General features: G+C 38.3%; 1 protein-coding gene across 1 annotated transcript in view; it reads right to left on the bottom strand.

Annotated features, from left to right (window-relative positions):
* The window catches only part of SYNE1 (spectrin repeat containing nuclear envelope protein 1), a 458,068-nt gene that overhangs the window by 339,897 nt on the left and 100,259 nt on the right, over nt 1-17,912 (bottom strand). Inside the window, exons 4-5 of the mRNA XM_067542425.1 lie at nt 6,827-6,922; nt 3,396-3,479 (exon numbers count right to left, since the gene is read on the bottom strand). Coding sequence (XP_067398526.1) covers nt 3,396-3,479; nt 6,827-6,922 — 180 coding nt within the window. The remainder of the gene's footprint in view (nt 1-3,395; nt 3,480-6,826; nt 6,923-17,912) is intronic.

Genomic DNA, 17,912 nt, shown 5'->3' on the forward strand with positions numbered 1-17,912 from the left:
GTGATATATAAAATCAGCTTAATGTGATAAATTAATTCATTTTCCTGGTAGTTAAATTCTAGAACATAAAGAAAGCACTGCTATAACTAGATTAATCAGCAATGCAATGCATAAAATCCACAATATTCCATTCTTGTACTCACTTGTTATCTCAAATTACTCATTGAGCTGTGAACAAGTTGTTCTTGCCATAGTTTGTATGAAGATGCTCAGGGAAAGAGAGGAGATGGGAACAGGAAATAAATGGGGAGCAAGAAAAGAATAAATAGATGTGGAAAAGAAAAGATGGGATACTTGTATAGTAGAGTCCATTTCATCCAAGCATTGTAAAGGACTTTACCAACATTAAGATTCACAACATCCCTAGTGAGGTAGGCATTATTATTTTTCTTTTAAATATAGGTAAATGGATGCACAGAGAAGAATGAATGACTTTCCAAAGTCATACAGTAAATCAGTCACAAAGACAGAAACAGAATTCAGGATCAGAATCCGACTCAGGGTCCTACACTAACCACTAGACATATGCTCACAGTAAATAAGGCTAGAAGAAAAACCTCAGTAAAGAGGTTGAATATACAACAGAGTGTAGAATCAAAGAAAATGTAAGAGCAAAACAAATCTATGAAATAGAACGAGAGAGAATAACCATAGAATTAGCATTAAAAAGGAAAGAAAAAGGACATAGTGGATCTGATTCTCCTCTCAGTGATAGTGATGTAAATCATGAATAACTTCACTGAAGTCAATGTTCCATTGGTGTACAATTGGTCAATTTCAACTTTTTTTCTTTTTTTTCACATTAGATTTTTTGATGTATTAGATTTCTACTGAAATTTTTCAAAAACAAACACATTCAATTGGAAAAACTGTGTAGCTTAAGATAAAGCTCCACCTTCCTATACATCATCCTGCTGAGAAATTCAAGACAGCTTCCTTTTGTTTAAAGAACCAAATCTCCATGCACCCCCAAAATATATTAATAAATGAATTAATTTAATTAAAATACTTTGCATCTCCAGGCAAACAGGGCCTCCTTTTTTCTGTAAAAAGCAGCAGTACTGCCGGTCACTGTCAATAACCTTTAACATTCTTTTGGTGCTCCTAGTCACTGACCAAAGACTCCACAGTGTTCGTGTTAGGCAGATGTGACTGTGAGAGGAAGATGGGGATGAGAGCAGGGGTGGGGGGCAGAACCTTCAAGTGTTGGTTGGCATTAAGAGGGCAGGAAACTTATTTCATGTGACCTTTAACCATATGGAGAAAGGAGATGTCCTCCGACTCAGCAACCGAGGAGCCACAGAAGCTGCTGTAACACGTAAAGCAAAGCATCAAGGTTTGTTTGCCAAAACTTTAATATAGGCCTGTACAGCTGACTCCCTCCCCTCTTAAAATCCAAGAAAGACCATGGAAAGAGTCCTAGAGGAGAATTCTCCACAGGATATTTTGCCAATCCACTTCACAAAATCTAGTATAAGCTCCTGGGGACACTGGGATGCCATATTTCTTCTACTGGTTAACAAGGAAAAGTTACTAAGAAAAGATATTTGGGGGCACATCCACCAAAGCTGTCTGAAGCCCCAACAAATCTTCATTTCCTCCAGAAAACAAAGCTTTCCTTACAGATCCCACAGATAAAAAGATTGACAGGGCTCTCTGAAAAGCTTTTGATTAGGTCACTGCTCATATGAGCATATTCCATCAAATACGGTATTTTCTTTGGCTTGCACCCTATTAAAGTCAATTGAGGAGCTAGAAAGAAAACCTTCCAGGTCCAGGACAAAACCCAGCTTTGTCCAAAAAGATATTAGTTTAGTGCCAATTAGTTTTCAGACTTTTGCACAATGCAGTGTATGACTCACACAATTCTACCTCCAAATATTTGAAAATGGCAAGCTATGTTGTGGCTCAAAAGGCACCTTGAGTCCCAGCTTTATCATAGGAATATGAAATATTACCTTTGTTTTTAAAGATGTCCCTGTATTTGTAGAATAAAAACTATCTGACAAAAGCTTCGCTACCCTGACATCAGAGACCAAAGACAGCATTCAACAACAGATCATAAAATAGATCTCAGGACTCCTTCAATAGATGGTCCAGCATTCCTTCTGTTTAGAAAAAGGGCATTTTTGCTGGAGGCTTTTGGATGAAGTAGTGAAAATCACATGAGATTGCTTTAGGTTATTTAAAATGGCCTCTACTAAAGATTACACAGGCCTCTCAGAGAGAAGGAAAATGGGTATCTCTTTCTGCCTGCACCCTGGGTTCTCTCTTTCTCTGTCCTGGTCATCTTTTTGGTGGCACCAGTTTGAGCAGGCAAGGCAGCCCAAACTGTATTTGAGCACACAGTTCTGAGGCTGAACGGCAGCTGTAGCACTGTTTGTATAAAAAACTTCACTAGGTGGGCTGAAGCAAAATATTGTTTTGGGAATGCTTTTGTCCTTTCTTGAACTCTAGCTTTCCCACCCACGACTGAGCCAAATAAACAACATGAGGTGGATTTATTTCTACAGGGAGCTGCTATGACTGTCTCTTGTGTGGCAGAAAAGTAATTAGGTCAGAGATATCATAGTGTGAGATAGAAGCGAAGTGTGCCAAAAATTACTGATGGCAACTGATGGCTGCTGGTTCCTAGGTTTAAACTCTTTTATCACCATGCTGTCAGATGCAATCTGGTGTTGTAGAAATTAAAACAAAACACCAAATGGAAAAAGGAGCAAGTTACATCTAAGATAATAAAAAAGATAAATATAAGTCAATAGAGCAGAGATAGCAGGAGGATGAGACCCAGGAATACATGCAGAAGTGGGATTACTTAATTTGGCACTCATACCAAGAATGTTCTGAATTTTATTTATTGTGTTTTGTCACATTTCTGGTACTAAAATGGGAACAATGCTGGTTTCTCCAGAATAAGTCAGGACCCTAGCCTGAATGCCAGTCATGGAAATAATGATCAGAATGTTTTCAAGTTCTCACATCTATTCTTTATGGAAAGTTATTTTTGCAAATATAATTTAATTAAGTTTGGGATGTGTTCTTATATTTACAAATGAGTTGCTTACCCCAAAACGCATTAACAGCTAGGGCTGTATCTGTATTCATAATGGGATGTAAGAAAATAAACTGAAGAGCACATCATAATTGAGAAGTCAATTAATAGTTGCTCAATGTCCAAAAATAAGAAGTTACACCATAAATACTATACCTTGGAAGGAGGTCTTCAGATTTCATTGTGTCGTACCTTTTATAGCATACAGCACATAGGCATTTAGGATTCCGGTTAGCCCAGACTTTTCAAGATTACAGCAATTAGGTGAAGATAGAGCATGGACTTCAAAAAAGAACAATTGAGGGAAACAAAATGGTGCTGACAAAATGTTAACTAAACTTACCCGCCTTCCTTCTAGAAACTTAAGGGCAGTGCCAATATTAGCCACCCAATGAATTCTCTTCAGATGACGTCCCTGTTCGCAAGGCTTAAAGAAAGAATAGTGCAAATTACAGTCAGATTTAGACCAACATTATTACAAAGTAAAGGCCAGGTCAACATAAAAGTACATGTATGTGTACAGTGGCCTGATTGATATGTGAAAATATTCCTTACTGAACTCAATTTAGGTTTTTTGTATATGTAAATAGATATACAGCAAATATGACAGGTACAAATATTGCAGGCAAATTTTACAGCTTTGCTTAAATTTAAATTTTAAATCTATATATTAAAATTAAGGAGACAATTCTGTCACGGAAGTCATGGATTCCTTTACTTTCCGGGACCTCCGGGAGTTTTTCTTGGGCAGGGCTGGAGCTGCAGCTATTGGAACAGCTGACCAGCAGTCAGCCCGTGGGCCGCAGCCAGGTTTGGGTCAGCTCCCCTGGGCCTGGAGCAGCAGTATCAGCCCCTGCCACAGGAGAAGCGGCGGGGCTGAAGCAGCTGCAAGTCCCGGCAGCACTCTGTTTATCCCATCTCCCCCAGGGCATTTTTTGTAAAAGTCAGGGACAGGATGTGGGCTTCTGTGAATTTTTGTTTATTGCCCATGACCTGTCTCTGACTTTTACTGAAAATACCCATGACAGAATCTTAACCTTCATTTATAATCCAAAGGTATCATCAAATGCTATTTACTTTAACAACCCCACAACACAAGCTAGTCAAAACCCAATATTCACTAATTTCTTTATTCTTTACTATGTTTTTCTGAATGTATAAATGTAGACGGTTCACTGAAGTTTTAAATGACAAATCACAATTCTTATTCTACCAACAGCTATTTTTCTTCCCAATATCGCTTCTGTATCTTACACAGGTTTTATTTTTTGGACAAAAAATGAAGGGAAGAAGTGAACATGCCATTTCCAAAATATTGTCTACCAAGCGAGGTTATTTTATTTCAAAAATTCAATTTGCAGTAGATTTCTTTGCTTTTTTCCCAGGGAACCCTATCAGTTATGATTCACGGCCTTTCTAATGCCAGCAAACTATCATGAGTCCTTCTAGGGGATTTTTTTTTCCCAAATTTAGTTCCCTAGGCTGAGGGCTAGTCTACAGTAGACGTACTAGAGCGGCACAGCTGCATCAGTTCAGCTGTGCCGCTGTAGCGAGTCTGGTGAAGATGCTCTATGCCAACTGGACAGAGCTCTCCCCTCGACATAATAAAATCACCTCTGCGAGAGGTGGTAACTGGGTTGCTGTAAAAAGCTCTCCCGCCGATATTGCACTGTCTACATCGGCGCTTAGGTTGGTGTAACTTATGTCACTCAAGGGGAGTGGCTTATTCACACCCCTGAGCACCATAATTTATGGTGACATAACTTGTAGTGTAGACAAACCCTAAGGGAGACATACAATTCTTTGAATGTAATCAAGACACACATACTTTCATATATCCTAAACTTTTAAAATGTGAAGTGATATTTTAAATTTACATCTAATCATATTGTGATACATTACTCCATCAAGAAAAGCTAGAGAACAGTTGTATCATTCTCAAGGAATCTCTTCAGTAAATTGGAAATCAAAGCATAGCCTAGATAAGTTATAAGAACATGCAAATTTCATATCTGAAATATGGATCTCTGAGACCCAGAGCTACAGGCCCATAGGTTTCCCCTACCTTGAACAACTCATCTAATAGGCAATCCACATTTTAGTATCAATGTATCACTAACTATTTCCATTTTCACTCCTATTCAGAAAATCATAAACAGCGTTAATAAAGACCTGCTATGGATCCTGAAATCCCCCCTGCAGTTTCAGTGAGTTCTAATATTCTTCACTTCCTTTCCTAACTGTAGTGTACTGTTGTTGTGCATTTTAAATCATCAACTACATTCCACCCCAGCAGTGGCTGCATTTCCATAGAAAGGAATCCTAACCAATATTTTTGTATAGATTATAAAACATTCTGGGACCATTCTGGATGAAAAATCCTTTTCAATCTGTATTTTTTTTTTTTACTATCCTTTCAGTAATCCTGATACAGTGGCTTTTTAAAACTCCAGTAATTTTTCTGGCTGTACATTGCCTCTTTTCTTTCAATAGTGTATTTATGTTGGCTTTGATAAAAGGAATTTCAATGTCACTATTATGGTAAAGCTCCTTTCTTGAAACACTAATAATATTTTACCACAAGGGGGAGACTTCCCTTCTCAGAAAAACATAAAACACAGTCAGAAAAACTCAAGTGCAGTTCACCACTGCAGAAATCCTAGTAACCCTTCAGAACATACAACTCACATTAAGCAATTTTCATTCAAGCGAAGTATACGTAAGCATGCTTAATGTCACACTGGCAAGTAGTTTAAACTCACAATCAGAATGACTTTAAAAGCTGTTATAATCTAGTGTAGGTTGGCATCTGGAATCAAAATGCCTCTCTATATTTTATGGAGACAGATGATAGCTAGATAGGAATAAAGGGCCGAAGTGTGCCATTTAGATACTGCCATGAGTAGGGGGCAGAGTGGAACTCCTGAGCCGTAGGGTGAGTTTGGGGAAAGATTGTCTCTCTATCCTTTAAGACCATGCAATCTGATCCCTAGGCTGGTTTGGAAAGGGACGGAACTCCTAAAGTACAACCCTACTCACCTCAGCTGACTTGCATAGGGTCAAGTTGGCCACAAAATTAAAGACTGATTCTCATTTACACCAAAGCCTCTTTGCACAGCTCTAGAAGTGCAGAGGGGCCTTCAAATTGGTGTAAACTGGGACCCATTTCACTGGAAGAGAAGAACAAAGGGGCCTTAGTGTAAATGAGAATCAGGCCCTAGATAATTTTAACTATCCACCATTCTCATGAATAAATGAATAAACCAAACAGGTAAGATAGCCATTATTTCTGTGAGATGTACAGAAAGTGTTCCGCGCTCTTATTCTCCCTCTCCTGGCTCTAATGATTTATGACTGTAGTCAGCTTCAGATCCTGATGATGCTGGTGCACAAACACAACAAAAATGTCATTTTAATGTTAAGCTCCAGTGAAACACACACACACTGATAGATAAGGTGCACATAAATAATGAATGTTTGCTGAATGGAAGAAAGACTAAATGAATAGCAAAACAACTACTGCATGCATATGTTCAGCGTATCACAAAGAGGGAGTAAAACAAGGAAAGTCAGTCTATAATAAAGTATTCCATATACTGTAACCAGGCAGACCATGCAGCTAATAAGCCTGTTTTATGCTGTAACACACAGGTACCTGTTGTCTTTTATGTATTACAATGTAAAAAAACCCCCAGAGGATTATTTAATTATTATAATCAAATTAGATGTTCAGAAAGCCACTTTTTCTCAATTCAAAGGGAAACAAATCCTTACCAGTTTCTGACCAGAAAGAACCTCCAAAAGGGCAAGTAGCATAACCCCATCTTTGATATCTTCAAACAGATCATTGACCACTAAGGGGGGATTGCGCTGAAAGGTGAAAAGAAATCAGATATCATAACTATCAACACTACTACTTTCTTAAATTAGAAAGGGACAGAAAAATAATCTGGTCTTTGTCAGCAATAATTTAATGGGCCAGTTATCATTTGGCACTGCGGGCTCTGGAAAGTAATATTAGATGCATTAATGTCACAAATGAAGGACCTGAAAAAATCTACTGCCCTGCACAGTGAAGGTGTGGAATGTTGAACATCTGGCTAGATCCTCAGCTGATGTCAATCAGCATAGCTCCATTGACTAGCTCCTAAGATCCAGGTAAACGTGACAAGAAGGATGGAGAGTGAAGATTCTGTATTAGTGAGATATGCAGCTGCTAAGTTACTCCCACCTACTAGCAGCATTAAGGTCAAAGAGAGGAGTGTATAATTACATGTTCAATTTTCATGCTAAGGATCACACTTGAGCTTAAGTCTGTTCATGCACACTCATTTTCCACCCCACAACTTGTCCTATTTTTGATCTTGTGTTCTTGAGAGGAAGGGAGCATGCATACAAGAGGCTTTAGATGCTCCATATGAAGGACTATGCCTATTTCTTAATCTTATTAGTGCCATGCGGCACTAGTCCACATCCATTTGCATTGAACAACTGGGCACTCCCTGTTGTGCAATGTGCAAAGACGTGCAGGATACAAGGTTATTATACAGATGTGCAATGTAAAAAATAATATGGTGGCACCTACATCATGGACATCACATGCACATTAAGAATCTATTAAGTAAGGTCAAACACACAGTTCCCGCATACAGTATTACAGCCATGTTTTGATTTATCTCATACTCCATCTCGTATTCAATATGCTACAGGAATTTCAACTGTCTCTAAACCTGAAATATACGACTGGGTGAGTCGTATGAAGGGAAGACAAGGGGTGGTAGGAAGTATTTAGTGTGTTGGGGCTGATGGAGTGACGGTACTACTTTTTCAGAGCTGACAGTTGTTTCAGAAGGTTGCCATATTTTCTCCCTTCTTTCTCCTCGAGGCATTGCAGTTCTCCAACAGTAAGTTACTCAGAATGTCAGTTCCTATAGACACATTACTGTAACACATGCTATTAAATTTTCAAAGACAACAGTGGAAATATTGAAAACATACCTACCAAATTCTGTTTCCAGACATTCTGAACAAAAAGATTTCTTCATTAAATTCTACTTTCTCAAATGCTTTGACACTTCTTATGCCATTTTATGGAACTCTGACTATCAGTTGGATGGTACAATAACAATTTCAAGCATTTTCCCTAACATATCACATCAAAAAAACAAAGTGAAATCCTGGCCTCATTGATGTCACTGGCAAAATTCCCATTGACTTTACTGAACCTAGGATTTCTCCGTGAGTTTATAAACATCGACATATTTTGTCACTGCAAATTGTCTTATAGGACAACAATAACATAGATTTTTCAGGTGCCTACTTTTTTTCTAAACTTTATTTTTATTGTCTTATATGAAATATACACATATAATGAAACAAAACATATAAATACATGAACAAGATGGAAATACCATATAAATACCAAAACTCAGTCTTCATTGTTTGTAAAACCTAGGGAAAAAACACAAAACCAAACAAACAAAAAACCCTGAGCCCATAGTGGTCATGCAGGGCATCAATTGTTAAAGTGACTAAATAGATATATAAGTGAGAAAATAGCCTCTGAGCATCAGGGACTAACATATACTAAACTGCAAAAGCGGTGCTTACTTTGTTTTATAGCTACATCACATATACAACTGAAAAATCATGCTTGCACAACCAATTTGATGTACTGCTTTTGTATAGTTCATGCTGAAAGTAACTGAGGAGCTGGAGATAACAAAAAAAGTATTTCCCTTGAGGAGAGAGATGATATTAACAAGGCAGGAAAAAGCAAAGCATCCATGTGTTTGTAGTCTCCAAAACTGAAAATGCTCTCCCTTTGTTGTTAAATTCAGATTATCTATTTCTTCTATACAAAAAATATTTTTGGCATTAGGGGAACAGAAAATTCCTTTTTTTGAAATGAGTCTTTGTACATTAATATTTGTTATGTTGTTATACTCTGATAGCTACAATAAGAGAATTGCATGTTTCCTTTAGATTACTGTACAGCTGTTTTGTACAATTTATAAAAAGATGATCAGAATAACATATAAACTTCTTTCCATTCTGATCTACCAAATACTGGTTGGGTAAATTTAGAAGTACCAGATTAATGAATAATTTTGATTAAAGAAAAACCCTCTGCTTACCACACTTACATTTCTACTAATACCCTGGATGCTGGACCAAACTCTTCCTCCATGTAACTTTCCACTGAAATCAATGGAGTAACTAAGGATTTGCCACAGACAAACTTGCATTACATGCTATAGATATTTGTACAATTCATTTCCTTCTGTGTTGCCTTTTCCCATGTACATTTTGAAGCAATATTATACCACTTTCAAGTATTTGGATTTAAGCGAAGATAATGATACATAAGGGTAGTCATGATACCAATAATAGTGGGTGAAATCATGCCATTTTGCAATTGACTTCTATGAAACCAGGATTTCTCCCAGAAAACTTATTTCTAAAATGCTATGCTTTCCATGCAAACTAAAGCTGTGAACACAGATTTTGTAGAAATTAGAATAGGAGGCAAAATATAAAGAGTGCTGGAAAAGATGAGAAGTGGCAAAGAAAAAAACAAAATTTTGACAGCAAAGATTTTGAGACTGAATGCTAAGAAGTAAGGGAAACCACAAAAGTTCTTCTTAAATTAAGAGATTACAATTCATCCTGGTGTTAGCTGGTAAATATAAACCTCAGTGTATTTTATTCACCAAAGCTGTCTTACTTTTCTTTTCTTTACAATCACTCACAGTGCTTAGCCAAGCAGAACACGTGCCTGGAAACGTAAATAAAACCAGTACAAAAGGAATAAAAGGGAAGCAGAAGATACAGGTAAGAGACATATGGGCACTTAAGAACTAACTTTTGGGCAATACACAATTTCTAGACTGGTACCATTCCCTCTTAAATTGGAAATTAGGTAGTTAGCTACCTTGCTTCCTAACCCAAAATGCTTGGTGCAAAATACATTATAATGTAAAGTCCTCGACTACCATTAAAATGTTGACATCTGTTTGAAAAGAAAAAAGCATCTAAGGGCCTATTTAGCTATGCACACAAGTTATTTTTAATAACTCAGGACTCTTTCTTACCAATAGTAAGTAAATGACATAGCAACCTTTTTTTCTGTTCTGTTTTCTGAATACTGGCCTAGTCACACTGTATTAATTAAAACATTACTGATTTAGCGGAAACAAACTTTAAAATATAAGGCCAATGCTTTGGCAGTTCTTATTCAGAGTTCTCACTGACTTCCGTCTGTATTTTGGTTATATTTGGGCAGAATGGGGTGAAGTGAATTGGGATTTTGCCTGAGTAAGATCTAAATCAGGACTGCAAGATTTGGCACATTACATTTAGAAGTGCCTATATGTGAAGCATGTATATAGTCTGCGATATTCAACTGCAATGAAATCTGACACGCACATTGTGCCATCTCCAACGTGTTTATTATCACTATTCAGTGATCACAAACTCAACATTTACCACACTGATGCCTCTGATACCACAATTATCTATTGGAGTATTTCATGCCAGTGTGAGAATGGTTAGCAAATGTTGACTTTTTTATGGCAACTGTAACTCTCCTTTTTAAGGTTACTGTTGATATCAGCCTTAATGAAGTTCAGCTCCAAGTACCAATGAAATTCAATATATCCCAAATAGTATGCACAAACTTCCTGACACTGAGAAGTTTGTACATATTTATTTATATATCATTGTATATTCACCACTAAATATGATAGCTTAAATAAAATGCCTGCTCTTCATGGAAAAACTTTCCATTTAAACTAACATGAAATGATTCTTCTGATAGAATGGATAAACACATGACCCTTGGCTGCATATGTAATGTCAAATTGAATATTGTGAGTCAGCTAACATGCACTTTTTCCTTGGCAATCTCCAGCTGAGAAAGTCAGTACCTTTTGTTAAAAATTTGAATAAAGTTAAAATCTGCTGGGTACTATTTATACTAGAGGTGGACCAGAACTTAACAAGCATTCCATCCAACTACCAGTGTTTATGGTCAAAATGTTAACATGAATTCTGTAGATGAACTGGATACAAACATCCCTGAGCATGAGAAAATATTGGATCTGTATCCAGACACTGGCTTTGTGATTGGTCCCTACAGCTACAGTGACTGAATCAATAATATTGATCTTAACATTCCCATCATGCCATATGTGCTGGAGTTATGGAAAAGTTAGTGTTGATATAATATATGTGCTTTGCTATCGCTTTGATATTTTGTTATATTGGAGACAATAAGCAGACAACAAAGGTCTTGTCTTTGTTAGGAAAAAGGGTGTATTTTTAATACATATTAACTAACATATGTTAAAATCTTAGTGTAGCCAAGTCAAGTTATAAACTTATAGGGGTTTTCGTCAACCAACTAACATGTGTTTAAACTACAACTTGCCTTGTCTACACACACTAGGATTTTGATACATTTTAGTTAATGTGTTAGCTTGTGTGTTTAAAACACACCCTCTTTTCTTAATGAAGACAAGGCTTTTGGTATCTGCTTACTTCCTCCAAAATATCAAAGCGATAGCAAAGCACATATATTATATCAACACTAACTTTTCCATAACTCCAGCACATATAGCGTGATAGTTACACTTGTGGTAATAGTGATATTTAAGAGTTGCTGTGAGGAGGCAAGATATGAATGGTGAGGCACACTCACCACAAGTCAATTCATGAGCATTGTAGGAGGCACATGAATTAATTGGGAGACATTTTAAAGGTTAGCAAACTGATTTTTCCCATACTAAGTATTTTATTTAAATAGAGATTAGAACTGATCACAAATGTAACAATGCGGGAATGTTTAGGATAATCCTATTGCTCTTTGAAACTGGCCACTCGTTTGTAGTGACACTCAGAAAATGTCTTGGGACATTGAAAGCAATACAATTTAGAGTATATCAATTTATATACTTGGTATGTAATTATGAAACTCAGAAAAGCAGATTTCTAAACAACCTACAAACTGTAATCTCTCCTCTCTCAGTATTAAATGATAGAAAACTTTTTGAAAGAACCCAGACAAAAATCATGGAACTAAAAGACATTTCCTAAACTTCTCTGTTCTGCCCTAGAGGCTTTTTGTTGCATTGCATCTCCTTTTCTGTGTTTATCTGTTGTCCCTCTAAACTGTAACCGCTTTGGGGTAGGAATCTTTCTGCATACCTGTAAGTGAAATGCCTAATGCATTGCTGTGCTTAACAAAGGAAAACAATAGTGTTCTGCAGATCCTCTGTATGAAGATCTGTAGAATGTTGTGAGACTGCTACTACTAAAAAAAGTGGGTAGATGAATTTTCAAATACCTTCAAAACTGCATGAGCAAATATGGCACATGCTCTAAACAGGTGTGTGTAATTTCCAAGGTTGTTTTGAATATCTGGCCATTACTCCTCAGTGCCAATTTAGAAGATCGATCCTGAAGCCTCTAGTCCAGTGGTTTTCAAACTGCGGTGTCCACAGACTATGTGTAAGGGATCCGCAAAAGGTTTATCCAGTGGTTTTCAACCTAGGGTATGCAGACTATGTCTAAGATTCCCAAAGAGATCCGCACCTCCATTCGAAATATCAAACTTCCTGGCTTTTCCTCTCAACATTGTTTTTTTGGCTTTTTTTGGCTTACTGCATGACTCTATGCAAGTCAGTTAGTCTATGCATGCCTCAGTTTCCCCATTTGAAACATAAATATAGTAGTACCCAATTCTCATGGTTACTTATCTAATAGATGTAAACTATTCAGCTCCATGGATGAAGGCACTACATAGTTATTCTAAGTGCAAAGTATTATAATTACGCTCACAGTTGACTAGCTAAGGACCTTGTTATGTTCTCCAAAATGCAGAAACTGTTATTGTAGATGATGGTATCTATTCTTCATTATATTTCTATTTCCTTTCCCTTTCTAAATCTATAGGGTTTTTTTTTTTTTTAATTTTAAAATCCTGAATATAGAGATACTCGTATAGGTACAACACAACAATGCAGAGTAGTATTTCATAAATATATCCTAGAAACCTTTCAATCTTAGCTTTGTTTTGGTTTATTACCCCTCATCTTCTATTGTTTTATTATATTCTCCATATTTTTGCATCCTTTTAATAAAATTATTACACAAACCGTATTAGTTCCTTTGTGTCGGTATCTGTTTCAGAAAGTTTGGTACAATTGGTAGCAGCAGTTCATTAAATACTATAAGTATTACCAATGTTGGGGAATGAGAAGTTACTGACTGTGTAGAGTAACTAGTTCTCTGAGATGTGTTGTCCATATGCACGTTCCACTGAAGATGCACAGACACCTCATGAGCCATATATGAGAGGCTTTTCGTTATCGCTGTGGAGCTCTTTCAGTCCTCGTGCTCCATAGCAAGAGCATATAGGGTGAGGTCCACCAATCACCATTTGATTCCTTCTCACCGCCTAATCCCTAAGGTAGAAGGTTCTATTGCAATTGGACATCCAGTTCAATAGTCTCTGGGATAAACTGCAAAGCCTTTCATCCTTTCTGCAATAGAGACAAAAAGTCTTGGTGATGTTCTAAAGGGTTTTGTTCGTTTAAGCAGTAAGCCAAGACTTCTCTAATGTATGCAACACTGCCTCAGTTTTGAATGCATGAAATTTTGGGAGGAATATTCATAAATGTATTTGTTGATTCAAATGGAATACTGTCACTACCTTGGGGAGAAACTTAGGATATATTCTCACGGACACTTTGTCTGAGTGGAACACCATGTGTGGCAGGTCAGCCACTAGTGCCTGACTCTCTCCCACTCTTCTGCCAGAAGTTATAGCAACCAAAAATGCTATCTTCATTGACAGACATAGCAGACAAGAGAAGCCCATAGGTTTTGAAAGATGGTCCCAAGAGGGATGCAAGTAGGTTTAAATCCTATGGAGGACAGGTTCCTTGATAGGCAGGAACATTTTAATTATCCCCTTCAAAAATCTAATCATCACTGGATGGGAGTAGACTGTGTGATCCTCCACTGGAGAGGGGTGAGTTGAAAAGTCTACCAAGTGCACTTTGGCAGGACTGAAGAACAAGTTCTTCCTTTTTGGTTCAAGTAACTATTTGAGAATCTGTGGAATCAAGAAATAACATGGAATGAATGAGTTTTGGTGGCACTAGTGGGAGACTGTCATCTATTTTGCCAGTAAGCTTTCTTGTTGGTTCTCTTCTACTGATTATTAGAACTTTTTCCAACCAGAGAGAAGAAAGCTTGCTATACCAATGACATCCCTCCAGCTGCCATGCTATGAGATGCAGTGATGTTAGATTCAGCTCTAAAATCTGTCCCTGGTTCTGAGACAGCAGATTTGAGAATAGAGGTAAGAACCTGAGCTGAGATACTGACAGGTTCAATAGATCCTTGAATGAGAACTGTCTGAGGAACGCTGGAGCTATGAGGATGAGTTTGACCGAGGCCTGAGTTTGCAGAATGCTCTGGGAACCAGAGGGGTCAGGGGTAAGTATAATTCAGGTCTCTTGCCCATGGTATCAGGAACATATATGCTATAGACCCTGGACGTATCCCCTTTCTTGCACAGAGTTTCTGAAACTTGGGGTTGTGTTGAGTGACAGAGGTCTATCATGAGATTGTCCCAGGCCATGAAGACGTCTATCAGTATCCTGTCTTTGATTTCTGACCAGTGGTTTGGAAGGAAGCATTTTGGCCTATGAAACTGTAGGCTCGCTGAAGAGTAGGCTTTTTGAGCAAATAAATCTAGCCTATTTGATTCTCTCTCCTTTAATGTGGACCTGAATTGTTTTGCCTTCTCATTCACCACTGTGATCACAAGGCAGAATGGTATAGGGTGCAGTAAAATCATTTCACACCTTTGGGAGGTACTTGGTATTTCCCATCTGCTTTACAAGAGATAAGCAGGACTGAAGCCAGCATCTGCCACAGAATTCTGGCAGGGTCAATAATGGCCTTGTTGACATAGAAGGCTATCTTTCCTCCTGAAGACACCTGGAGTATATCCACTAACTTCTGTCTGTTTCTGTACCTCCTGAATAGGGATTTGGAGGGCCTCGGCCATCCTTTTTAATGGGCCTTGGAATACTTAATAATCATTCAGTTGTTGGGGTCTTGGGTGGTACAATGGCTTCACCAGGGGATGAGGAGGGTAGGGTGACCAGTGAGAGAAGTCACCTCCTGACGTCTGCTCTTCCATCTCCTCCTCCTCTGTGTAGCTGTACTGGAACAGGAAGGGGTTGCTGGGACATGATGCTATAGATGGGGCAGACTTTTGACAGCGCAGTTTCTCCCTCTGACCAAAGTTGCCCTGAGCTGTCCAGGGTCGCCGACAGGGTCACATGGACATTGACGGGTAAGTGCCTGGAGATCAGGTTAGAAAACCACAGGCCGGGTTCTGCAGGTCCCAGTATTTCTCTCGTGAGAGGTGTCTAGACTACATAAGATGTGGAAGGTTGTGGAGAGAATCTGGTGAATAAAGATGTCACTGGTATGGATCTTCCTCACCTTCAGTCTCTGAAGACGAAGCAGACGACAATGCATATGCCTGATCCATAGGCAGTGTCATGGCCCTCAGTTTGATAGGGACCAGCAGTGCCGCACTGAGGGATACAGTTGGTGCTGACTGTAGCTCTGAAGTTGTCAGCAAAGGGGACTGCGGTTCCAAATGTATCTCCATTTCCATCAGGCCAAGGACCTGAACAGTGCTGTATGGGGAGGTGTAGATAGGTGTGCTGGAGCCAGGTTTTCTCAGAGTGGTATCGTAGTCCTTGTAGTGGTAATTGTGCACTTTCCTGGTCAGCGTGGTTCAGGGAGTTGGCACTGGGGTTGCTGAGGTAGACAGTGCCAACATTGGTGCCAAATTTTTTCCCAAAGTCATGGACTTTGGTGCCACCAAGTGGGAATCAGCACAAGACTGAGCTTCAGCAGGAACCATTCTAGGCTGCACAGTCTCATGTTCAGTGCCACAGGGGAGGTTTTCTTCTCAGAGGAAGCCCTGTTCAGCAATCTACCTCTGCGGCTTCTGGATCCCCGCAGTCTGTCAAGGGACAACTCTATTATATGGCCGTGGGTCTAGTTGGGGTTCTCATCAGCAATAAGCCTGGCACTTATATTCTTGGGCTCTGAAGGTCCCTAAAGCTGGGGGGGTCTAGCAAGCCCCTGTTGGAAGTGGGTCTCATAGATTTAGTCATCGGGAAGACCTAAAGGTGGGCTTCCACATCCTTCCTAGCACAGCAGCCTAAGGATTTACAAATCGCACATTTACTGGGAAACTGTGATTCCCCCAAACCACACAGGCAATTTGAGTGTCCATCTGAGGCTGGGATAGCTCCTTCACATGAGGGGCAACATTTGAATCTGGGAGAACCAAACAATGTGACAAACCAAACCAAACCAGCGACAAATAAAACTCTAAGACTAAAGGCTGCAACAAGCAACCGAACAATTATAATTACTGGTTAACAATGAACTAAATTATACAAGTAATAAGTTTAACTATAGTAGAAAGGATGGCAGTATCTTGGACAGCTAGGGTTCCATCTTTAAGCCACGAGGCAGTGAGAGGACTAACTAAATGGCAGCTGGCAAGCCACACTCCCATATGACCTCACTACAGAGCATGAGAACTGAAAGAGCGTATGCAGGCCTACTACTGGTCAAGAGTACTACTGGTTAAAAGACTTAGACCTCTGGATCATGAGGCACATGTGCACCTTCAGTGGAAAGTACATAAGGACAAGCACTCAAAGTAAAGCTGACATTTTATGACTGGTTAAGCCTGGGTCTAGTTTACTGACTTTTCTAAAGCTATGAAATTATTATTTTCCATCACCTTCTGCCAATGATAACACTAGCACAAAAAGATAGGTCTTTTTTGTTGCTTACTTTGACAACAAATATTATTATTTCCTCTTCTTTAATCACTCAGGCTCTTATCTAAAAATTCAGGGCAAACACTTAAATGGAAAACACTTGAGTAACTGCCGTCCAGAACTGCTGTAGTAAATCAGTGTTGCATATATTTTAATTTAGCTTCTCGGTATTGTTATTCACCATTTTAAACTTTGACCTCGGATAGATTAATCCAGATCAGCAGCAGACAGCTTTCTCAACTTATTTCAGATTTATTTGGTAGTCCTGCTTTTGAGAGATAAAACTAACCTAACTCCAAAAGCTTTGAATATCATTCAAACAGTCTGATTTTAAGGCACAAGCCCAATCCCCTGCAATTATGCATATGCCTAACTTTTATACATATTATGAGTAGTTCCCCTGTCTTCATGGGTCTTCTCATGCACAAAGTTAAGCAAGTGAGTAAGTCTTCACAGGATTATGGACTTAAACTTGAAATCATTTTAAGTTTTTTAGTTAGCAACTTTTTACTGAAGATTTTAAATATGCATAGTAAACCAAAAGTACTATTTTAAGCATATTTTTGATCTATGACTATAACATGAGTATTTCAGTGATGTTTATCCTGAGCTAGAATCAAATCAGTAAATTAGAGGTAAAGGGATTCCATATCTCATTAACAATCCATGGAGATATCCATTCCCCTTTTTACTTTTATTCACAATTTTGTATAAACATAAATTTTATAAATATAATGATATAGAAACTCTCTCTTCCCACTAGGTGTGCTCACTGACTTATGATTTCAAAACTCAAAAATAAACCTAACCTTACATTGATCAATTTATGTTACACAAAGCAAACAAAAAAACATGACATTTCATGGAGATTTATTAAGGATTTAGATACCACTTTTATTCAACCCTCACTTAACCAAGGTGATTAGATTAGATAGATTAGAAAATACTTGATAAAATAAAGTTAGACT

The sequence above is a fragment of the Emydura macquarii genome, unplaced genomic scaffold, assembly GCF_026122565.2.
Source record: "Emydura macquarii macquarii isolate MOO-44397 ecotype Brisbane River unplaced genomic scaffold, CSIRO-AGI_Emac_v2 contig_705, whole genome shotgun sequence".
Classification (NCBI taxonomy): Eukaryota; Metazoa; Chordata; order Testudines; family Chelidae; genus Emydura; species Emydura macquarii.